At 45.8% G+C, this 25,408-nt stretch overlaps 1 protein-coding gene across 8 annotated transcripts in view; it reads left to right on the forward strand.

Annotated features, from left to right (window-relative positions):
* Positions 1-25,408, forward strand: part of LOC115467294 (clathrin coat assembly protein AP180-like) — a 330,594-nt gene that overhangs the window by 260,190 nt on the left and 44,996 nt on the right. For 4 of the 8 annotated variants that reach the window (XM_030199139.1, XM_030199140.1, XM_030199141.1 and 1 more), the window contains 3 exons: positions 2,165-2,272; positions 2,720-2,998; positions 17,038-17,169. In XM_030199139.1, the coding sequence (XP_030054999.1) occupies positions 2,165-2,272; positions 2,720-2,998; positions 17,038-17,169 (519 nt within the window). Of the gene's footprint in view, positions 1-2,164; positions 2,273-2,719; positions 2,999-4,473; positions 4,552-4,698; positions 4,771-5,475; positions 5,560-12,320; positions 12,405-17,037; positions 17,170-25,408 lie in introns of all 8 variants that reach the window. The other 4 variants (XM_030199145.1, XM_030199147.1, XM_030199146.1 and 1 more) reach the window with 3 other exon arrangements.

Consider the following 25,408-nt stretch of genomic DNA (forward strand, 5'->3'; position numbering starts at 1 on the left):
GTAAAAATGTGGAATAGCGGAGCAGGTGGGGGGAAGAGGGGGTGGTGGTTGGGAGGCGAGGGTAGGGGAGGGCAGACTTATACGGTCTGTACCAGAGCCGGTGATGGGAGGCGGGACTGGTGGTTGGGAGGCGGGAAATACTGCTGGGCAGACTTATATGGTCTGTGCCCTGAAAAGGACAGGTACAAATTCAAGGTAAGGTATACACAGACTGGATGGACCATGCAGGTCTTTTTCTGCCGTCATCTACTATGTTACTATGTTAGCTTACCATGGCGTATTAACTCAGCTCTTTACTCATGGGTAATGATACATGTGTACCAATTTATGTGTTAAGTTACGATGGGCCCTGTTTACAAAGTCGCGCTAGCATTCTTCAGTGCGCGTTGTGTAGTCGCCTATAGGAATATTGTGGGCACCTACACAGTGCGCGCTAAAGAACACTAGCACACCTTTGTAAACAGGGCCCTATGTACCAGTGGCGTAGCGAGGGCGGCTGCCACCCGGGGCGGTTCGCCGCTGCGCACCCCCCCCCCCCCCCCCCCCCCCGAGTGCATTCTTGCCTGCCGTGTGCACGCCGCTGAGGGGTGTCTGTTCCGCTGGTTTCCTGCTCCCTCTGCCCCGGAACAGGAAATAACCCGTTCCGGGGCAGAGGGAGCAGGGAACCAGCGGAGCCGACACCCCCCCCCCCCCAGCGGCGTGCACCCGGGGCGGATCGCCCCCACCGCCCCGCCCTTGCTTACGCCACTGTTATGTACATTTAAATTCGATGTAATTCCCCTGGACTACATAGTTGTATTCTTATTGTACCCCGCTTAGAATCTGAATTGGAACTTAGCAGTCTATAAGAACTATGTAGCACAGGGGCGTAGCCAGACACTCAATTTTGGGTGGGCCTGGGCCCAAGATGGGTGGGCCAAAGAATCCCACCTCATCCCACAGGTGATTTCGTGTCTCCTTCTCTCACCTGCATGCTATATGGTCTCTCAAAGCATCCCCTTTCTCCCGCATACCTTTTAAATAGCAGATTTTCACCGGCAGTGAGCAGCAACTAATACACACTGCTCATGTTGGCCCCACAGCCTTCCCTCTGATGCATCTTCCTGTTTCCGCATAGGCGGGAATACATCAGAGGGAAGGCAGTAGGGCTGGTGCGAGCAGAATGTATCAGTTGCTGCTTGCTGCAGGCGAAGATCTGCTATTTACAAGCTCTGTAGGAGGGACAGATGTTGAGAGTTTTCAGCTGGTGGGGCTTAGGAATCCCTACCAGCCACTTCATAGGTGTGCTGCTACTAGGTGGGCCTGAGCCCAAAGTGGTTGGGCCTGGGCCCATCCAAGCCCACCCTTGGCTACGCCACTGATGTAGCATAGCAAGTTCTGTGCAGAAAATGTGGGAGTGGCAGTGAGTTCACATTAAAAAAAAAAAAATTTTCAATTCTGGTAGTCTGTAGAGCCTATAAACTGTAATGGTGTTGGGCTTCTTGTAAGGTTGAACGTGTGACCTTCAAGAGGTCGAACAGATAGCAGCTAGGACGTGTTAAGATGCCCTGCTCCCCTGCATTGATACCCTGGCTTACTTTGAATGAAAAGCTCCATTTGTGATCTAAACTCTTGTTTGAGTGCTTAGCAGAAAGGATTCCAATAATTTGAAAAATGACCCAACGTCTGCTGAAGTTTTCCCGCTGGGCCTACACGTAAGATAGTGAGAAAGCTCAGGCCTGTGCTAGGACCTTCTCTCTGGTGGGTCAGTTCTTAATGGAACAAGTTACCCAATAAGATTGGCCAAGTTCACTGCTTGTTTTGATAAGAATGTGAAATGCTTGATTTCCCCCCCCCCCCCCCCCCTTTGATGTTAGCTCTGATCTGAAAGGCTTTTGTATACGTCATCTGTGATGGGTAGTTTGGCCTCTCCTGCCTTATACTGTGATCTGTGGCTGATGTGATTGTGTTGTTACCATTTATGTGTACTGTAATTTGTTTTGTGCATCGCATTGGGTGTCAGGTTTGAGTGGGAAGGGGCCATTTATAAACTCTTTACATAAAGATGCAGTAACGCATGTTGTATAAACAAATTTTCGTACATAATTTAACATGGATCTTTTACTCTCATTTCTTCCCTTTTCTTATCCTTTTCGTTTTTATTATTTTAAAAATTGTACTCTAGATGCCTTTGCAGCTTCTCCTGGTGAAGCCCCGGCAGCGTCCGAGGGGGCAGCAGCACCAGCTACCCCAACCCCTGTAGCAGCTGCTCTTGATGCATGTTCAGGAACTGGTGGGTGGCATGTCCTCAGCTGGTGTCTGTGATCTGTGCTGTAGTAGTGCGATGACGGTGCATTGTGATGTGTTTTCCCAGTTAACCGTTTACGTGGCTAGAAATACTGTACACAGCAGCGTTCAGAGGCCCTAAAGCCACATTTTGAAATGGTAAAGGATTTTGAGGAGAGAAACTGCTTTAGAACGTTGCTGCTTTCTCTGTCTGTTTGGGTTGCATTTGCTTCTAACGTTAAACTGTGCTGAGAGGAAGTATTGAATTTTGGGTTCTAAAACCAGACTCGGGCATTAGACTACATTTGAGCTGTTAGTTTTTGTAAGAGGGGTAGGGTAGGCGTTAGCATAGAGGACCAAAGTCTGTCTGTCTGTCTATCTTTTGTTACCCATCGTTTGCATTTCTTTCCTTCCGTACTGATCTTGTGTGTCATTTCACTTTCCCTTTCACAAGACCCTTTTGCCCCATCCGAAGGTAGTGCAGAGGCTCCTCCTGAGCTGGACCTTTTTGCCATGAAGCCGACAGAGACCAGCATGCCAGCCGTCACCCCTACAGCTCTGGCAACTACTCCTTCTCCTCCACCTCCTTCTCCTGCCACGGTTGTTACCGCCTTCGCCGTCGCTGCTACCACTGCTGTCTCCGCTACCACTGCTGTCTCCACTACCACTGCTGCCGCTACATCTACCACCACCACCACCACTGCTGCTGCTGCACCTCTTGATATCTTTGGTGGTAATTCTTTTTCTTTCACTTTAACAATTTACAATCGTTGTTTGCGTTATTTAGAAGCATTCTTTATGCAAAGTTTTTTTTTAATTATTTATTTGGACTTTTGCTCACACCTTTTTCAGTAGTAGCTCAAGGTGAGTTACATTTTCAGGTACACTGGGTATTTCCCTGTCCCTGGAGGGTTTACAATATAATTTTTGTACCCGAGGCAAGAACACAAGGGGCAGCGGCGGGATTTGAACCGGCCACCTCCGGATGTCAAGACCGGTGCTCTAACCACTAGGCCGCTAGGAGCGGCCTAGTGGTTAGGGTGGTGGACTTTGGTCCTGAGGAACTGAGTTGGATTCCCACTTCAGGCACAGGCAGCTCCTTGTGACTCTGGGCAAGTCACTTAACCCTCCATTGCCCCATGTAAGCCGCATTGAGCCTGCCATGAGTGGGAAAGCGCAGGGTACAAATGTAACAAAAATAAAATAGATACTATTGGAGATTCTACATGGAATGTTGCTACTATTGGAGATTCTACATGGAATGTTGCTATTCCACTAGCTGCGCAGGCTTCTGTTTCTGTGAGTCTGTACGTGCAGGACGTCACACTCACAGAAGCAGAAGCCTGTGCGGCCACATTGGTGATCTGCAAGGGCCGACTTCTAGTGGAATAGCAACATTCCATGTAGAATCTCAAATAGTAGCAACAGTGGAGGAGTGGCCTAGTGGTTAGGGTGGTAGACTTTGGTCCTGGGGAACTGAAGAACTGAGTTTGATTCCCAGCACAGGCAGCTCCTTGTGACTCTGGGCAAGTCCATTGTCCCATGCAGTGGTGTGCTGGAGCAGGCTCTCACAGGCTGCAAGAGCCGGTTGTTAAGTTTTTAAGAATTTTGGGAGCCGGTTGTTAAAGTAGGGCCCTCCATGGCTACTTTAACAACTGGCTCCCAAAATGTGGGCTTGGGCCCCCTGCTGAATTCTCTTTTACTTTGCTGGTGGGGATGCTGAGCCCTGCCAGCCAAGTAAATAGACTACTGCTGCTCCCCGCTCCTTGTTTCCAGCTCTGGGCAGCAGGCTGAGACTTCTCGAGCATGTGAGAGAAGTTCCAGCATGCTGCTCAGAGGAAGATGTTGGGAGTGGTGGCTGCCAGCAAAGGTATGCCTAGCGTGCCCGCAAGAAAGGGAGGGAGGAGAGAGAGGCAAGTGTTGCTCCCCCCGGCCACTCCTGCCCTTCCAACTGCAGAGCTGGTTACGTCTGGAGAAAGAGCCTGTTGTTAAAAATTTACCAGCACACCCCTAGCCCCATGTAAGCCGCATTGAGCTTGCCATGAGTGGGAAAGCGCAGGGTACAAATGTAACAAAAATAAAATAAAAATAAATCCTTCAAACTATTTAAAACTTTGCATAAAGAATGTTTTTTTTTAAATAGCACACTCGGAAACAGCTGTGTTCCTTTAATACATGAGTAATGTCGTATGTGTTTCTTGATCGTAGATTTATTTGAAACGGTTTCTGAGGCCGCTGCGGCGGTTAAGACTGACGCTGCGCCTAGCATAGACTTGTTCGGTACAGGTAAAGAACCAGAAGTTTGTGCGTTTTTAAATTGGAGCCTTGCTTGTCTCATCTTTTTTTTTTTTTTTTTTTTTTTTTTTTTTTTTTATGTGTGTTTTCTCACACTCGAAACTTTATTAGCTTTTTATTTCCTTTCTTTTTTGGAAGATGCATTTTCCTCCCCACCCCACGGGGCTTCCCCTGTTCCTGAGGCTTCCCTAACTGCTGACCTCTTGTCCGGTGAGTTCTGGCTTCGGGGAACGTTGCTGCTTTTCCAGTGTAACTCAGTAGGTCCCAAGTAGCCATCTCGTGCTGTTTTGTGATGGTTGTAACATGTTTTGAGCGTGAATATGCACATTAAAGGAATGCAGTTGCCACTTTTCATCCACTTAGGAATGTAGAAATGAAACGCAGGAACAACTTGCATATAAGTTATTTTTCACTGACTGAATGAAGGGAATGTAGCTGCCAAAAATGTGTAACCAGTGTGGTGTTCGTGTATCAAAATATCACCTGTATCTTGCCCAGATGAATATTCCATTTTTCACTAAGCAACTTCCAAAAATGTTAAAGGTAGCTTTAATATTTTAAACAACCTTAATTGACGGGGTTGCCACATTCATACCAGTCCTGTATCACTTCACGTCGGCTCCAGAAATGGAAATGCATGGAGTAAGGTACCCTTTGCTTTCTACGGAAAGTACAAGCCCTAACTTGTGAGTGCGTTAGCCAATTAACAGCATTTTTGCTTATGTTTGCCAAAAAAAAAATTTTTTTTTTTTTTTTTTTGCTCTCCTAGTTCTTTTGCAGGGGATGTTCTCTTATGAGAGACTGTTAGTAGACCTGAAATGAAGTTGTCATTTGTATTTGTTTTTTCCTTGGTTTTCAAGACATTACGTAATGCTTTGCTGATGTTAAACTTTACATGTTTCATGCTTGCCGCAGTGGATGCGTTTACTTCACCGTCTCCTGTACCCACAGCTTCTCCAGCAAAAGTGGAACCCTCGGCCATGCTTGACCTGTTCGGTGGTGGGTATTTCTGAGAGTTTTGGTTTAATCCATCCTGACGATTCCCATCCTCAAATTGTACAAATTCTTGAATGACTCATTCATATCATTTTTATTATATATATATATATATATATATATCTCTATATAAAAGGCAAAACCAACGTTCTATGAAGCCTCCAGCCGGAAGTGTGAAGGGGGCGAGATATCCGGTTTCCCTATGAGTGTCTGCCCCGCCCTCTCTGTAACACAGTCAGTGAAGGAAAACAGCAGAGCACGAAATCAAATCGCTGGCTCTGTAACAGTGAAGGACTCGGAGGGGGGAGGGGAGAGAGGCCAGAGGGCAGGGACACACACACTCCCACATGCACACAGAAGAAAACATTGCTAGCCCCCATTTCATTTGCATCAGAAACAGGGCTTTTTTACTAGTATATATATATATTAGTAAAAAAAAGGCTCGTTTCTGACACAAATGAAACGGGCGCTAGCAAGGTTTTCCTTGGAGAGAGTGTGTGTGAGAGATGGAGTGTGTGTGTCAGGGAGACAGAGACAGCGTGTGTGTGTGTTTGTGTGAGAGAGAGAGAGTGTCTGTGTGTGTGTGACAGAGAGAGAGAGTGTGATAGACAAGGGAGTGTGTCAGAGAGAGTGTATTTGAGAGACAGTGAGTGAGTGTGAGCCCCCACCCCCACCTCTCTGGTCTCAGGACCCCCCCCCCCCCACGCATCAAACCCCCTTGCCACCCGCAGTTGCCAGTGGTAACACTGTCCGGCCGCTGCTGCTTCTCCTGTGCGGCCACATTGGTGATCTGCAAGGGTGATCAGTGGAGGAGCGGCCTAGTGGTTAGGGTGGTGGACTTTGGTCCTGGGGAACTGAGGAACTGAGTTCAATTCCCGGCACAAGCTCTGGGCAAGTCACTTAACCCTCCATTGCCTGCCGCATTGAGCCTGCCATGAGTGGGAAAGCACGGGGTACAAATGTAACAAAAATAAAATAAATAAATTTTGTAGCGACATGGAAAATATTTATGGACTGAACAAATGTCATATTTTGTTCATGTTTTCCCTGTTGATAAATTTACTGACAGCAGCTCTGATGAAGTCCATCCTTTCTGCTTCCAGCCACTGTATCCACTGCCTGTCTAGTTTCTGTCTGGTCTGCTTTTGCAAACTTCCACTGACAGATTCCAGCACCTCCTAAGGTGTCTGTTTCCAGTGGTTAAGGGATCCTTAGAAGCTTAGCTGAGATTGGGTGGCAGTATAGCGCTGCGTGAGTCTGGTAGCGCCTTGGAAATGTTGAGTCGTAGTAGTAGAGCCGGTGGAGGGAGGCGGAGCTAGTGCTGGGCAGACTTATACGGTCTGTGCCCTGACAATGGCAGATACAAATCAAGGTAAGGGTATACACAAAACGTAGCACATATGAGTTTATCCTGTTGGGCAGACTGGATGGACAGTGCAGGTCTTTTTCTGCCGTCATCTACTATGTTACTTTTACCATTTTAAGGTGCTTGTCACATTTCCAGATATCTCTGGTGCATGGGATTTGCTAATGTTTCTTGGGTAGTAATATGTGTTCAAACCTTCCGTTCTATTTCTATGTGAGTTTATTTCTTTTTAAGAAGCTTTACTTGAAGAATGGAGGGAGGAGGGGAGGTTGAGCTGACAAGAAGAATCCATTAATTAAAATGGCCATTTTTACTGTGCATCCGAGAAAAAGGCTGTTAACAAATGACTTAATTCGTGTGAATAGGATTTTTCAGTGTCATAATTGGTATGAGAGAATGTTGCCTTGGCAGAAGATAAAGGGAACTGGGACTTGACATACCACCTTTCTGAGGTTTTTGCAACTACATTCAAAGCAGTTTACATATATTCAGGTACTTATTTTGTACCAGGGGCAATGGAGGGTTAAGTGACTTGCCCAGAGTCACAAGGAGCTGCAGTGGGAATTGAACTCAGTTTCATAGGATCAAAGTCCACTGCACTAACCACTAGGCCACTCCTCCACCAGAGCTGACATTGTGATGTCATAATGCCTCATTCCACCAATGCCTGAGTCAACCTCATCAGTGATGTCACCTCATCAGTGATGTCACAATGGCTTGATTGCCCAATACTTGGCTCACTTCTGATATTGTGATGTCATTAGGGAAAGGGAAATGGGACTTGATATACCGCCTTTCTGAGGTTTTTGCAACTACATTCAAAGCAGTTTACATATATTCAGGTACTTATTTTGTACCAGGGGCAACGGAGGGTTAAGTGACTTGCCCAGAGTCACAAGGAGCTGCAGTGGGAATCGAACTCAGTTCCCCAGGATCAAAGTCCACTGCATTAACCACTAGGCTACTCCTCCACTCATTCCACCAATAAGAGCCAACCTCATCTGTGATGTCACCTCATCAGTGATGTCACAATGGCTTGATTGCCCAATACTTGGCTCACTTCTGATATTGTGATGTCATTAGGGAAAGGGAAATGGGACTTGATATACCGCCTTTCTGAGGTTTTTGCAACTACATTCAAAGCAGTTTACATATATTCAGGTACTTATTTTGTACCTGGGGCAATGGAGGGTTAAGTGACTTACCCAGAGTCACAAGGAGCTGCAGTGGGAATCGAACTCAGTTCTCCAGGATCAAAGTCCACTGCACTGACCACTAGCAACCTTCCATGTAGAAGCCTGCCCTTGCAGATCACCAATGCGGCCGCACAGGCTTCTGTTTCTGTGAGTCTGACACGTTGCTGATCTGCAAGGGCAGGCTTCTACATGGAATGTTGCTAGTGGAATAGCAACATTAACATTCCATGTAGAATCTCAAATAGGGAAAAGGGAAATGCGACTTGATATACTGCCTTTCTGAGATTTTTGCAACTACATTCAAAGCGGTTTACATATATTCAGGTACTTATTTTGTACCAGGGGCAAGGAAGGTTAAGTGACTTGCCCAGAGTCACAAGGAGCTGCAGTGGGAATCGAACTCAGTTCCCCAGGATCAAAGTCCACTGCACTAACCATTAGGCTACTCCTAAAAAGGCAACAAGTGGTAGACCTCATATGACATTTGCAGAGTAATTTTAAGAGCGGGCCTGGTTTGAGGTCCAGAAGGATTTCCTAGACATTTAGGTGCTACTAAGCAGTATAAAATGTTTTGCACGTTTTTGGGGTCTTGCCAGGTATCTGTGACCTGGATTGGCCACTGTTGGAAACAGGATGCTGGGCTCGATGGACCTTTGGTTTTTCCCAGTATGGCAATACTTATGTACTTATTTGTATGGGAGGTAAGTTATATATATATATATATATATATATATATATATATATATATATATATATATATATATAACCTACCTCCCATGCAAATAAGTACATAAGTATTGCCATACTGGGAAAGACCAAAGGTCCATCGAGCCCAGCATCCTGTTTCCAACAGTGGCCAATCCAGGTCACAGATACCTGGCAAGACCCCAAAAATGTACAAAACATTTTATACTGCTTATCCCAGAAATAGTAGATTTTCCCCAAGTCCATTTAATAATGGTCTATGGACTTTTCCTTTAGGAAGCCATCCAAAACTTTTTTTAAACTCCGCTAAGCTAACCGCCTTTACCACATTCTCTGGCAACGAATTCCAGAATTTAATTATACGTTGAGTGAAGAAACATTTTCTCTGATTCATTTTAAATTTACTACATCGTAGCTTCATTGCATGCCCCCTAGTCCTAGTATTTTTGGAAAGGGTGAACAGATGCTTCACATCTTACCCGTTCAACTCCACTCATTTTATAGACCTCTATCATATCTCCCCTCAGCTACCTTTTCTTCAAGCTGAAGAGCCCTAGCCGCTTTAGCCTTTCCTCATAGGGAAGTCGTCCCATCCTCTTTATCATTTTCGTTGCCCTTCTCTGCACCTTTTCTAATCCCACTATATCTTTTTTGAGATGCAGCGACCAGAATTGAACACAATATTCAAGGTGCGGTCGCACTGTGGAGTGATACAAAGGCATTATAACGTCCTCATTTTTGTTTTCCATTCCTTTTCTAATACCTAACATTCTATTTGCTTTCTTAGCCGCAGCAGCACACTGAGCAGAAGGTTTCAATGTATCATCAACGACGACACCTAGATCCCTTTCTTTGTCCGTGACTCCTAACGTGGAACCTTGCATGACGTAGCTATAATTCAGGTTCCTCTTTCCCACATTTACGAACTTAGGGCCTCTTTCACCAAACCACCAGTGGTTTGGTCATAAAATCCAGTAGTCTATGATATTACTGTGCATGTACTTGGCTCCGCCTCCTTTAAAGTAGGCACCACTATGTCACGGCAAATACGTAATGCACGTCGGTCTTCTATAAGACCCCATTTAAGGGGGTGAGTTACCAAACTGCATCAGCGATTCCCATGCGGCAGTGCCGACCAATCCTATTGAAAGGGAATGAGCTTTTTCGGCACTACCGCATCGAGATTCTCAAGCGCGGTTTGGTTTGGTGAAAGAGGCCCTAAGTTTGTAAATCAGCGTTTATCCGTAAAAATGGTTTATATAGTAACTTAAAATTAATTGGGCCTTAAAGTGAGAGCATCCTTCTGTGCTTCCACAGAAACTGAAAATGGGCCATTTTTGTGGGTACCAGGCACTTTAAATCGGACAGCATTGTACGTAAAGCTTCATCTGTTCTGTTTAATGATGAAACTTTATGAAAGTACCACATTGAGGTTTAAAGGTTTTCTTTGGGCCAAATATAAAGTTTTAGGCAAAAGTTTAAAAAAAAACTATGAATATTTTCCTGATCAGCTGAAATCTTTTCTGGATTTGAAACAACTGAAATAACAGCTGTTAAATTAGAAGGGGGTACACGCAGCCTTGCTTTATTATAATTGTTATTCCTTGTAATCTTCTCTAATTCATTAACGGCCCCAAGAGATTGTGGTCTAAGAAAGCAGAACAATATGCTATAAAGTGAAAAGTAATTTTTTTCTTTCAGTGCAATTTTCTGATGAGAATATTTCTTCTCTTAACTTTTTTGTAGTTTTCCTTTCTTTGTTTTACCTGGCTGTTATTGCATATGACAAGTGTACTCTTGTTAAAAGTTTAAAATCAATAAACAAATCAGAAAAAAAAACTATGAATTTGTGGTCCATTTTCTGTGCGATTTTTCCTCTTTACAGAAGTTGTGGGTAAAATACCATACATTTTATTCAAACAGGGCAGGCAAAGAGTGAATAGGTGTTCTGTTTAATTGTAATAAATGTAAGAACCAGCAGAAATTTTCTCTGGCAGGTGTTTTTTTTCTGTGGAGTTTTCTCCCCCCTTAGAGGTTAGAGGTCATTGAATAAGCACTGTTTCCAACTTGTAGGTGTTTTTGTTCCAGTAACTTCCATCCTGCCTTTACTGTGAGTGGAAGCCAAACAGAGAGGGTAACCACCATACGTAAAAAGTACACAAAACAAAAAACAACACTGGGCCTTCAAGACTGAGGGGGGGGGATGCACTAAAGTCGTCGTTAGAGCCTTTCCCTACCGAATTCCATAGCGAATGGGTAGGGAACGGCTACGCACGCAGGAAAGGGAATGCAAATGAGCTGCTCGTTGCAGCTCACTTGCATTCTCTAACCCTTCGTAAAACCGTCAGCTAATCGGCCGGTAGAGCATGCGCAGAGCAGCCAAGCGTTATGCTGGCTGCTTGCGCATGCCAAGGACGTCAGGGAAAAAAAAACCACATCCTTTATTGACGGTCTTGCCCTCCCCCTCCGCCCGAGGTCACGGAGGATGGCAGGAGCTGTCATTTCAAGGAAGGGAGGGAGGGAGGGGGCCGGGGCTGCCCAAAGTTATGATTTCAATGCAAGGGGGAGTGGGGAGCAGCGACCTCGAGCGGCGGGGGGGGGGGGCAAGGCCGTCAATAAAGGACCTCGGGCAGTGGGGGGGGCAAGGCTGTCAATAAAGGACCTCGGGCGGGGGGGGTGGGCAAGGCCGTCAATAAAGGACGTCCATAAAGGACGCTCCTGGCGAGCGTTTTTGCCCCCTCCTGATTTTTTTTTTTTATTTTTTTTTTTAACATTTAAGTTTGCGAAGCCCACGCAGCCCCAACGAGAGGTACAGACCTCTCGTTAGCTTTCCCGGCATTTTCCAGCGTTAGGGCAATCAGAAAAGGTTAGTGCATCTCATTTCAATAGGGCTTCTACACAATTTGCTCATCTGCATTCCGTTTGCGTTAGCTGCTACCGTCGTCGGAAAAAAGTATTTAGTGCATGCCAGGGTTTACTACTTGCTCGTTATTGCCTCATAAAGTTTAGTGCATCTGGCCCTGAGACAACAGGAGTGTTTTATTAGTGAATGACCCGACACGGGTAAAACAGGTGGTTTCTGTTAAATCGCTGCCGTCCGTTGTGACAGGCTTTTTTTTGGCTACAAAGATTCTCTCCGTTCAGTCTCGGAGGCATTGGATATATACACACTTCACATCATTTCTGCCCAAACTCTGACCCCTGAGGCAGGCGTTGTTTTACGCCGAAACACGGCCCCTGTCGGGTCATTCACTAATAAAGCACTCCTGTTGTCTCAGTCTTGAAGGCCCAGTGTTGCTTTTTTGTTTTGTTTACTGTGAGTGGTACGTGAACAGACCATTTCTGCCTCTCAATTGGTTGGACTGTTGTTTGCCCTGCTCCTGTGATGTCAGACCCATGATGCTATGCTGTTAAGGTGTTTATTGTACCTTGCTGAGATTCATGTGCCCTGTTGCCTTTTCTTTATCTTAAATGCTGCATTCTGGAAAACCCCGTAGATGCTTTTGGAAGCTGTGTTCAAGAGCCACAGCCTGTAACCCAAGCAGCGTCTAGTTCCTCAGCTTCTGCAGATCTACTAGCTGGTAAAAAAATAAATAAATAAAGACATATGTATGCTTTGTGCATGATTAAAACCTGTATGATGATGTAGCAAAACTTTACATGATCAAAACACTCACTTTACTTCCTTCCTGTTTGTTTATACTGTTTGTTTGTTTGTTTGTTTGTTTGTTTATTTATTTATTGCATTTGTATCCCACATTTTCCCACCTCTTTGCGGGCTCAATGTGGCTTACAATAAGATATGAATAATGGAAATACATTTGTTAACAACTTGGTTATGGGTTACATTGTACAAGTTATGTGAGACCATCGAAGTATCAATTAAGAATATAACAATGGGACATCAACATTGAAACGTTGGAAAGAGACAATGGGAAGCTTAAAGGGCAGTATTAAGACTATCTAAGACTGACTATCTTGTTTAGGCAATTTTGGCTAAATTATGCTGAATTTTTATTGGTTTTATTGCTTTAAAATTACTGGGTTTTATATGGTGTTTTATAATATAACTGTTCCTGGACGGTTCCAGCTTCTTGATTTGTAATCTGCATTGACCCGAGTAGGTCCTGCGCAAACTATAAGAACTGAAATGTGTATTGTGTTACATTTACCGTACCAAGCACTCGTCTCTTGAAACTTAGAAAACTAGTCTTCGTGTCTGAACCTAAAATGCAGGTACTTCAGTTGATATTAATAGATGTAAACAAGAGTCACACATTTATGGCCTTGGTTACAAAGGCGCACTAGCGTTCTTTAGCGCGCACAACCATATTTTCGAAAAAGATGGCCGACCATCTTTTTCTTCGCTAATATGGTTGGGCCCGGCCAAGTGTCAGAGTTCGCCGGGGTTGAAATGGCCGGCCTCGGTTTTCAGCCATAAGGAAAAAAAAATGCCGGCGATCTGAAACCCAGCGAAATCCAAGCCCTTTGGTCGTGGGAGGAGCCAGCATTTGTAGTGCACTGGTCCCACTGACATGCCAGGACACCAACCGGGCACCCTAGGGGGCACTTCTAACAATATAATAAAAATAGCTCCCAGGTGCATAGCTCCCTTCCCTTGGCTGTTTAGCCCCCCAACCCCCCCCCCAAAACCCACTCCCCAAAGCTCTGCACCATTACCATAGCCCTAAGGGGTGAAGGAGGACACCTACATGTGGGTTTTGGAGGGCTCCCATTTACCACCACAAGTGGAACAGGTAGGAGGGTGGGCCTGGGTCCACCTGCCTGAAGTCCACTGCACCCACTAAAAACTGCTCCAGGGACCTGCATACTGCTGTCAGGGAGCTGGGTATGACATTTGAGGCTGGCATACAGGCTGGCAAAAAAGTTTTTTTTTTTTTTTTTTGGGTGGGAGGGGGGTTGGTGGCCACTGGGGGGGGAGTAAGGGGAGGTGATACCCGATTCCCTCCAGTGGTCATTTGGTCAGTTGGGGCCCCTTTTTGAAGCTTGGTCGTGAAAAAATAGGGACCAAGTAAAGCCGGCGAAATGCTCGTCAAGCCTGGCTTTTTTTTTTCCATTATCAGGCGAAGCCGGCCATCTCGTGAGCACGCCCCCATCCCACCTCCGTCCCGCCTTCACTACCCTGCCGACACGCCCCCTTGATGTTTCGCCGGCTCCGCGACGGAAAGCAGTTGAAGCCAACCAAAATCGGCTTTCGATTATACCGATTTCGCCGGGTTCAGGAAGTCGCCGGCCATCTCCCGATTTGTGTCGGAAGATGGCCGGCAATCACTTTCGAAAATAAGCATGAAAGTCTCCTTTCAAATGTTTACTGTAGAACCTTGATTTTAATCTTAGACCTATGTCTATAGAGGTTATTGGCTGAGTTCCTTATCACATCTTTACCTCTTGGGCGTTTATATGCTCAATTCTCTACTCATCACTTCCATTCAGTTACTTGAATTGGTTGTTTTCCTGCACTTAACGGGTAACTAGGTATTGTGATGTTTCATGCTCAGTACGTTTTCTCTATCGTATTATGTTGGATCTGATGTATTAGCTCTCTATCTCTATTATACCTAAATCTCCACTACCCAAGCTGCAAAGCACTCAAAGACAAATCAACTTACGCATCCGGTTTTTCCTGCGTCAGCGCACAACTGTGGAACGCACTACCAAAAGACTTGAAAACCACATATGACCACTTACACTTCAGAAAAACACTTAAGACCCACCTGTTTAAAAAGGCATGCCCTACCGACCCAACATAAACGCCTGATCTCAGCGACACAACAACACTAAAGTTCGTAATGGCCATCAAACTCTCCCGTTGTACGATTCAGTCACGTGGTCCTATCACATGAACCTTATCCTTCCACAACATCACCTTGTATTTGTTTACTCCGGAGTCTGCAAACAGCTCTCCGGCACTATGTAAGCCACATTGAGCCTACAAATAGGTGGGAAAATGTGGGATACAAATGTAACAAATATTAAACTTCTATTGGGGATAGGGGAGGAGGGGGTAATGGGGGGGGGGGGTCTTAAGGGGTTATACATGAAAAATGTACTAGATGTTCATGAGTTATTGTTTAACTGGATTTGTATTTGCTAAGAGATTATGGAGCCCAACGCACATCAATTTTGAGTTACCGCCCGGCTACCACGCAGCCCTTGCGGTAATTTCATTTTTTACGCTTGTCCGCTACGCGCGCCTGAAAACATTTTTATTTTCTGGCGCACAGGCGGTAATCGGCATTTTGCGCACGGAGACCATTACCACCCGCTTACCGCACGAAGGTCTCGGACCCCAAATGGACACACGGCAATTTTCATTTTGCCGCACATTAATTTTTTTTTTGCAGGTGCACTGAAAAATGATCCTGCGCGTGCCCAAAACATGCATCTACACTACCGCATCTATAGAAAGATGAACAATTTTTTTAAAATTAGCACGCGATAATTGTTCTTGCTAATCTGGGATAAATATATTCAGTCCCTATCCCATAGAGCCCGCAGCCTGGTATTAAATATGTTTTCATGAAGGGAGAAGTTAAGTAAAGGAAGATTTGGAAGTAGGTAATGCTAGGGGGGCCTAAGCCTATGATGCCTGGTATGAACTAATCGTACTTGTGACAGATGGATATGCGGAGCCGGGGAGGGGAGTCTTCCGCCAGGGTCGCTTTACTCATACTACCCCTCTCCTCAAGTCGCTTCACTGGCTCCCTATCCGTTTTCGCATCCTGTTCAAACTTCTTCTACTAACCTATAAATGTATTCACTCTGCTGCTCCCCAGTATCTCTCCACACTCGTCCTTCCCTACACCCCTTCCCGTGCACTCCGCTCCATGGATAAATCCTTCTTATCTGTTCCCTTCTCCACTACTGCCAACTCCAGACTTCGCGCCTTCTGTCTCGCTGCACCCTACGCCTGGAATAAACTTCCTGAGCCCCTACGTCTTGCCCCATCCTTGGCCACCTTTAAATCTAGATTGAAAGCCCACCTCTTTAACATTGCTTTGGACTCGTAACCACTCGCCTCCACCTACCCTCATCTCCTCCTTCCTGTACACATTAATTGATTTGCTTGCTTTATTATTATTGTCTATTAGATTGTAAGCTCTTTGAGCAGGGACTGTCTTTCTTCTATGTTTGTGCAGTGCTGCGTATGCCTTGTAGCGCTATAGAAATGCTAAATAGTAGTAGTAGTAGTAGTACTTATGTAAGTTATGTCAAGGCTCATCATAGCTGTGGAGGTTTGTGGGGCTGAAACATGGTTTACTCCATGGAATAGGATTCCTGGTACTACAGTAAGTTTGATTAGTCAGTCCTCGAGAATCTGAATTTTAAGAATCCCAATTATTCGGTACAGCCCTAGTGGGAAACACTGTTATCCTATATAATAAAACTCACCCTCAACGTTCTGAGGACACTGACGTCACTGTCAGGTCCTCCGGGCACTTCCTTCCGGTTTGAAGCCTTCTTGGTGGTGAAGCCACCGAAAACACTGCGTTGGGGCCCCGCCCTTGCGTCAAACGTGATGACGTCGAGGGCGGAGCAATGGCGTCAGTGGCTTCACAAACACCGAAACAGCAGAGATTGAAGGTGGCGTGCCGAGGTCCGCAACAATGGCGGGCAGTGCCTTCAGAACGCCGAAGGGGTGAGTAGGGAGGGGGGGAGGTTCAGAAGGAAACCTTGCTAGCGCCCGTTTCATTTGCGCAAGAAACGGGCATGTTTTACTAGTAGTTTATAATGCAGTAGGAAACCCAGATATCTGTTAAGATACCTTTTGTTGGTGTCAAAATATTTCATCATCTTATTACAGTCAGTAACTTGATTTTCTTTCCTTTGTGTCTTCTGTGGGAATCCTTGCTGTAGCAAATATAACTGATCTTAACATATATAATTCTAATATCTAATGGCAAAATACCATATTCATAATTATAGCTTCTTAGGGGTTTGGGTACGGGGGGGGGGGGGGAGATAAAGAAAAAGACTTGATTGTTATGTTAATGGAATTTTCATTGAGAAAGTTGACGTAAAGACCTGTATTGCACGTTTGCATTAATAAAAATGAGTTAAACATAATTATAGCTTCTTTACTAAACTTTTGTGTGTGTTGCTTTTGCACAAGTGCTTTTTGAGTGTTACAGGATGTTTCTCTGTGCTTTTAAAATAAACACAGTCGTACCTTTTGTTCACCTCATTCTCAAGGCTTTGGAGGTTCTTTCATGACTCCCTCTCCTGCACCGATTACCCCAGCTCAGAACAACCTCATACAGCCCAACTTTGAGGCAGCTTTTGGATCAGCACCTTCAACTGGTAGCAGCTCATTTGACCCATCAGGTGAGGGTAAAACTTTTATGTACGGGGCAGCTTTAAAAAAAAAATTATTCCAGATGATAACAACATAAGACGAAGAGGTATACTATTGAATAGAAGCAGCTAGATGGGTATTTGTTCTAGAAAACAAATTGGAAATGAAAAGAATTGGTATGTTATGTGTACGTCTTTTATTGAAAACAGTCTTGGCAATGATCCTCTAGTGCAGGGATTCTCAACCCAGTCTTCAGGACACACTCAGGGCCCTGTTTTACTAAGCCATGTTACAGGCGCGTTAGCGTCTTAAATGCAAGTACTTGCCTACAATATCCCTATAGGCGCCTGCACGGATAATGCGTGCGCTAATTGTAGGCACGTTAAAAATGCTAACGCGCCTTAGTAAACAGGGCACTCAGTTTGGCTTTTAGGATACCCACAATGAAGACGCATAAGAGAGATTTGCAAACAACGGAGGCAAATTGATCTCATGCATTCATGCATGTTCATTGTGAATATCTTGAAAACCAGACTAGCTCAGTGTGTTCCAAGTACTGGAGTGAGAAACTCCTGCTTTACTGGAGAGATACTAATGTTATTTTTTTTTAAGGGAAGAGTTCCATAAGCCATATTAGTCCAGGGGGAAAAAACTGAATTTGTCATAGATTGGGATACAATTTTTTAATAAAGATTTCTGAAAATAAAATTCCAAACATCTTAATGAAAAAGACAATGCCTTTGAAGAATTCAAATTACAAAGAAATCGGCCAAAAAACCCACAAAATGTTGGAGTAGATTTTAAAGGACCTTCAAAAAATATGTTTCTTCACCCAACGCATAATTAAACTCTGGAATTCGTTGCCAGAGAACGTGGTGAAGGCGGTTAGCTTGGCAGAGTTTAAAAAGGGGTTAGACGGTTTCCTAAAGGACAAGTCCTTAAACCACTACTAAATGGACTTGGGAAAAATCCACAATTCCAGGAATAACATGTATAGAATGTTTGTAGGTTTGGGAAGCTCGTCAGCTGCCCTTGGCCTGGATTGGCCGCTGTCGTGGACAGGATGCTGGGCTCGATGGACCCTTGGTCTTTTCCCAGTGTGGCATTACTTATGTACTTATGTCCTCTACTTGGCTCACTTTTATTACATAGAGCAGTGATTTAACCTATTGTGATGTCATAGTGGCTCATTCCACCAATAAGAGCCAACCTCATTAGTGATGTCACAATGGCTTGATTGTATAGAATGTTTGTACGTTTGGGAAGCTTGCCAGGTGCCCTTGACCTGGATTGGCCGCTGTTGTGGACAGGATGCTGGGCTCGATGGACCCTTGGTCTTTTCCCAGTGTGGCATTACTTATGTACTTATGTGCGGAAGAAAGGATGGTTGTGGTCTGTACAGCCTTTTTTTTAATTGAGCTTTTAATCCAGGTGTTCCCAAACTTGTCCTGGGGAAACCACAGCTAGTCAGGTTTTCAGGATATCCGCAATGAATATGCAGGAGAGAGATTTGCATATCAAGGAAGTAGTGCATGCAAATTGATCTCATACATATTCATTGCAGGTATCTTGAAAACCTGAGTGGCTGCGGTTCCCCCAGGACAGGTTTGGGAATAACTGCTTTAAACAGTAACAAAAACTACAAAGATTTGTCTTAATTCAGAAATGAACTACATTTTGGTGGATGTAGACTGAATTTGCCCAGTAAACATATACATGGTTTAATTGACAGTTGCAAAATTAATCGCAGTAATGCTTTGTGACGAACTGATTGTTAACATTTTAGGTCAGTCTAGTTGCCCGTCCCTTTTTTTTTTCTTCCCCCTCCTTTTCGGTCTTTTTGGGATGAGACTTGAGGATCGAGGTGGAAAAAGGTCTAAAGCATCCATCTTTGTTTTATAAGCCTCAGAACTTTCTGACAGAAGCAAGCCCCACATCTGTGTGGGATCCCAATTCTAATGCATGGTTTTTAGGGGGACTGCTTTTGCAGAGATGAGGTTTTTTTTTTCATAATTATAGGTTAGTACAATCACCACTTTCTGTTCTGAGGTGCAGTTTGCTAAATTTTAATAAAATTCTTCCGTTATTTGCTGAGGATAATAATGGATGGTTATATTTTTGCTGATGTAACGTGATTGGTTTGTAACGTGAACAGAACCACAGAAACCTGAATGGAAAAAGAAAAAACATTTAAGCGGTGACCCCAAGAAATGTTTTAAGAGAACCCTGTAAATAAATAAGCACATAAGCACCGCCATACTGGGAAAAGACCAAAGGTCCATCAAGCCCAGCATCCTGTCTCCGACAGCGGCCAATCCAGGCTTCCAAGAATCTGGCAAACCCCCCCCCCCCCCCCCAAGTGGAGGAGTGGCCTAGTGGTTAGGGTGGTGGACTTTTGTCCTGGGGAACTGAAGAACTGAGTTCGATTCCCACTTCAGGCACCGGCAGCTCCTTGTGACTCTGGGCAAGTCACTTAACCCTCCATTGCCCCATGTAAGCCGCATTGAGCCTGCCATGAGTGGGAAAGCACAGGGTACAAATGTAACAAAAATAAAATAGATACTATTGGAGATTCTACATGGAATGTTGCTACTATTGGAGATTCTACATGGAATGTTGCTATTCCACTAGCAACATTCCATGTAGAAGGCTGCGCAGGCTTCTGTTTCTGTGAGTCTGACGTCCTGCACGTACGTGCAGGACGTCAGACTCACAGAAGCAGAAGCCTGCGCGGCCACATTGGTGATCTGCAAGGGCCGACTTCTACATGGAATGTTGCTGGTGGAATAGCAACATTCCATGTAGAATCTCAAATAGTAGCAACAGTGGAGGAGTGGCCTAGTGGTTAGGGTGGTGGACTTTGGTCCTGAGGAACTGAGTTCAATTCCCACTTCAGGCACAGGCAGCTCCTTGTGACTCTGGGCAAGTCACTTAACCCTCCATTGCCCCATGTAAGCCGCATTGAGCCTGCCATGAGCGGGAAAGCGCGGGGTACAAATGGAACAAAAAAAAATTTTTTTTAATAATATTCAGTGGACTTTTCCTTCAGGAATCTGTCCAAACCCCCCTTAAACTCCGTAAGGCCAGCTGCTGTCACTTCATTCTCCGGCAACGAGTTCCAGAGTCCAACTACACGCTGAGTAAAGAGAAACTTTCTCCTGTTTGTTTTAAATCTACCATATTCTAGCTTCATCTTGTGTCCCCTGGTTCTATTATTTTTTGAAAGTGTAAACAAACGCTTCACATCCGTCCGCTCTACTCCACTCATTATCTTGTAGACTTCTATCATATCATCCCTCAGCCCGCCTATATCAGACCTATATCATTAATACATTTTACATTTGAGAAATAAAGAGAATCAGAAGGTAATTGTATTGACTGTGTACCAGGGGCGTATCTGCGTGGGGCCTCAGGGGCCTGGGCCCCCGCAGATTTCGCCCTGGACCCCCCCTACCGCTGCCAACCCTCCCCCTCCGTTGCTTGCCTACCTTCGCTGGCGGGGGACCCCAACCCCCGCCAGCCGAGGTCCGCGTCCTCCTGCCGCTGCCTTTAAAGAATTCCGTCAGCTGGCGGGGGACCCCCAACCCCCGCCAGCCAAGCCGAGGTCCTTTCATTTTTCCACTGAAGCTGGCGCCGACGAAAGTTTCTTTTGAGTTGTACGTGCAGGACGTCAGACTCAGAAACAGAATGAAGCTGTTTCTGAGTCTGACGTCCTGCACGTACAACGTGCAGCGACGTCAGACTCAAAAGAAACTTTCGTTGGCGCCAGCTTCAGTGGAAAAATGAAAGGACCTCGGCTTGGCTGGCGGGGGTTGGGGGTCCCCCGCCAGCTGACGGAATTCTTTAAAGGCAGCCGGCAGTGGCAGGAGGACGCGGACCTCGGCTGGCGGGGGTTGGGGTCCCCCGCCAGCGAAGGTAGGCAAGCAACGGAGGGGGAGGGTTGGCAATGGCAGCGGCTGGGGGGAGGGGGATCGGCAATGGCGGCGGCGAGGGGGGGGCTATAATGTGCCCCCTCACTCTAGCCCTGGCCCCCCCTACCGCCGCAGTTCAGATACGCCCCTGCTGTGTACACATAAGCATGTGATCAAGAACTCAGAAAACATAGATCTTGCAACTCATTCCCCTGGATGTACTGACTGAGAAGGGTTAGTGTTCCTTTTTGATAAGAATTGTTCTAGATCAGTGGTTCTCAAGCCTGTCCTAGGAGATCACCAGCCAGTCAGATTTTCAGGATGCATGAAAGATTTACATATAATGGAGTACATAAGTACATAAGTAGTGCCATACTGGGAAAGACCAAAGGTCCATCTAGCCCAGCATCCTGTCACCGACAGTGGCCAATCCAGGTCAAGGGCACCTGGCACGCTTCCCAAACGTAAAAACATTCCAGACAAGTTATACCTAAAAATGCGGAATTTTTCCAAGTCCATTTAATAGCGGTCTATGGACTTGTCCTTTAGGAATCTATCTAACCCCTTTTTAAACTCCGTCAAGCTAACCGCCCGTACCACGTTCTCCAGCAACGAATTCCAGAGTCTAATTACACGTTGGGTGAAGAAAAATTTTCTCCGATTCGTTTTAAATTTACCACACTGTAGCTTCAACTCATGCCCTCTAGTCCTAGTATTTTTGGATAGCGTGAACAGTCGCTTCACATCCACCCGATCCATTCCACTCATTACTTTATACACTTCTATCATATCTCCCCTCAGCCGTCTCTTCTCCAAGCTGAAAAGCCCTAGCCTTCTCAGCCTCTCTTCGTAGGAAAGTCGTCCCATCCCCACTATCATTTTCGTCGCCCTTCGCTGTACCTTTTCCAATTCTACTATATCTTTTTTGAGATACGGAGACCAGTACTGAACACAATACTCCAGGTGCGGTCGCACCATGGAGCGATACAACGGCATTATAACATCCGCACACCTGGACTCCATACCCTTCCTAATAACACCCAACATTCTATTCGCTTTCCTAGCCGCAGCAGCACACTGAGCAGAAGGTTTCAGCGTATCATCGACGACGACACCCAGATCCCTTTCTTGATCCGTAACTCCTAACGCGGAACCTTGCAAGACGTAGCTATAATTCGGGTTCCTCTTACCCACATGCATCACTTTGCACTTGTCAACATTGAACTTCATCTGCCACTTGCACGCCCATTCTCCCAGTCTCGCAAGGTCCTCCTGTAATCGTTCACATTCCTCCTGCGACTTGACGACCCTGAATAATTTTGTGTCATCGGCGAATTTAATTACCTCACTAGTTATTCCCATCTCTAGGTCATTTATAAATACATTAAAAAGCAACGGACCCAGCACAGACCCCTGCGGGACCCTACTAACTACCCTCCTCCACTGAGAATACTGGCCACGCAATCCTACTCTCTGCTTCCTATCTTTCAACCAGTTCTTAATCCATATAATACCCTACCTCCGATTCCATGACTCTGCAATTTCTTCAGGAGTCTTTCGTGCGGCACTTTGTCAAACGCCTTCTGAAAATCCAGATATACAATATCAACCGGCTCCCCATTGTCCACATGTTTGCTTACCCCCTCAAAAAAATGCATTAGATTGGTGAGGCAAGACTTCCCTTCACTAAATCCGTGCTGACTTTGTCTCATCAGTCCATGTTTTTGTATATGCTCTGCAATTTTATTCTTAATAATAGCCTCCACCATCTTGCCCGGCACCGACGTCAGACTCACCGGTCTATAATTTCCCGGATCTCCTCTGGAACCCTTCTTAAAAATCGGAGTAACATTGGCTACCCTCCAGTCTTCCGGTACTACACTCGATTTTAGGGACAGATTGCATATTTCTAACAGTAGCTCCGCAAGTTCATTTTTTAGTTCTATTAATACTCTGGGATGAATACCATCAGGTCCCGGTGACAGGCTTGCGGATATCCTGAAAACCTGAGTAGCTGGATGGTCCCCCCAGGACAAGTTTGAGAACCACTGTTCTGGATAAAGTGGACCATATCCTTAATTCCCCCAGGTTACCAGGGGATGACAAACGGAAATAGCTTAAACTTAAAAGGACATTATAATAGCCACTGAGCTGCAGAAAGCCAAAATACGATCATTGTAACCTCTGTAGGCAGGAAGGCATTGTTGCTCATTAAAAATCAATAGATTTTTGTACTGTAGTTTTTCTGTTTTTATTTAAGAAAATGTGCTTTTTATATGAAACTTGGCAACAGAGATACGGGTCACAAAATGTATTTAGTACAGGTTTAAATATGTACAAATGTGGTTTGAAAGTGTGATATCAGCCTTTGCTGAGGGGCTGGCTGAACGTTTTTCCTGAAGTGCTTTCCAGCATGCATAGCAGCTATTCAGGTGTTCTTTGGGAGGGCAAAAAAAAAAACCCCCTTTTAACTGACTTATTAACATCTACTATAACAGATGAGCCAAGTATCTCAAAATGAATCATAATGTAATATCAATATCTAGTTAAATCTTTATCGGCATTAGAAGAATTTATGGTTTACTAGTCCTTAACATATTGCATGCCATGGGTTTTAATGCTTGCATGAGCTGTGATTATGCATACTGTAAGCTGTTAATAATGGCATTGACTTAAAAAGTGAACAGAAGCGGAATGCTCCTTGTGATGCAACGATGGGCTGTTCAGTCTGGCCTCAATTCCAATGGACAGAACCGGTTTTATAGTCTAGGTTGTGTTTTATGTTCTAATGCTGGAGGTGTGCTTAAGTTTGCATGATAATAAAAGGATGCTGTCTGCTTGTTGGAGCTGAACTTTTTCATTACTGCTTTCATTCTGTTTGTGTTCTCTTCCATTTGGCTGCTTTACATGCTGGGGCCGTGCCGCGCATTTACAATTGGTGAGTTCTGCAACGAAGAGTAAGAAATTTAAGAGTTTTTGCTATGATTTTTGGTTAAAAATAATGTTGTGCACAGTGGTGTAGCTATGGGTGGGCCTTGGCTCAGGCCCAACCTATCTGGTCCCCCAACACCATTCTAGGGTGACCCACCTGGCCTGGCTCCCCTTCCTTCCTGGATTCGTCCGTGGCCTTGCAACTCCTTATCCAGCTCAGCACGTTCGCAAGCAGCTGCAATGCACTGTCTCTGCCTGCGCTGGTCTCTGCAGGCTTTTCCCTGCCTCATCCTGCCAGAAGAAACAGGAAGTGATGTCAGCGAGGGTGGGACACAGCAGAGGGAAGCCTGCAGAGACCAGCGCAGGCAGCGGCTGTGTGTTTCTGAAGATGCTCGCAAACATGGTGATGTACACCTGGGAAGGGGAGTTGCCGGGTCGCAGGCAGGGGCAAATACCGAACCCAGGGGGTGAAGAAGAAGGAGGAGATGCAAGACAAGGGAGGGGTGGTTTGGAAGGCCCACCCAAAATAACCAGTCTGGCTATGCCACTGGTTGTGCATGAAGAATTTTGACAGTGGGGTATTCAGCTGTAAACTTGGAATCCATCCAGTTAAACTCGGTTTTGATGATTCCAGATCAGTTAGGGTTTGCTTCAAAACCATGGATGAAGTGCTAAGGAGTAGGAATCTACCAATTTAACTTTTGAAACCAAATAGAATTCAAATTAAAGCACCAAGGGGCAGGGGCGTATCTGCAGTCCGGCGGTAGGGGGGGCCAGAGCCAGAGGGAGGGGGCACATTTTAGCCCCCCCCCCGCCATTGCCAGACCCCCCCCCCCCATGCCGCCACTGCACCCCCCTGCCATTGCCAGACCCCCCTCCCGCCACCAATGACTCTCTCCACCACCCCCCTGCTGCCAACCCTACCCCGCTGCCGTTGCTTACCTTTACTGGCGGGGGACCCCAGTCCCCGCCAGCCGAGGTCCGTTTCCACCTGCCAGTGCCGCTGCCTTTAAAAATGTCTTCAGCTGGCGGGGGACCCCAACCCCCGCCAGCCGACCCGAGGTCTGTAAAGTTCTTCGTCCTCCGTGGCCGGCCCGTGCTATATAGCTGTTGAATCCAGTTCGGAGTCTGACGTCGCAGCACATTGTACGCACGTAAAGGCAGCGGCACTGGCAGGTGGAAGCGGGCCTCGGCTGGCGGGTGTTGAGGTCCCCCGCCAGCAAGGGTAGGCAGCGGGGGAGGGTTGACGGCAGTAGGGGGGGTCCAGGGCGAAATCTGCGGGGGCTCAGGCCCCTGTGGCCCCACGCAGATACGCCCCTGCCGAGGGGCCAATGCAGAAATGCTCACAGTAGAGCCACTCGCGGTTGTCTGAGCACTTGGCTTCTACTGCGAGCGTAATACCACGACGTGCAAGCTAATTGCAGGC

This window comes from Microcaecilia unicolor, chromosome 3 (genome assembly GCF_901765095.1).
Source record: "Microcaecilia unicolor chromosome 3, aMicUni1.1, whole genome shotgun sequence".
Taxonomy (NCBI): domain Eukaryota; kingdom Metazoa; phylum Chordata; class Amphibia; order Gymnophiona; family Siphonopidae; genus Microcaecilia; species Microcaecilia unicolor.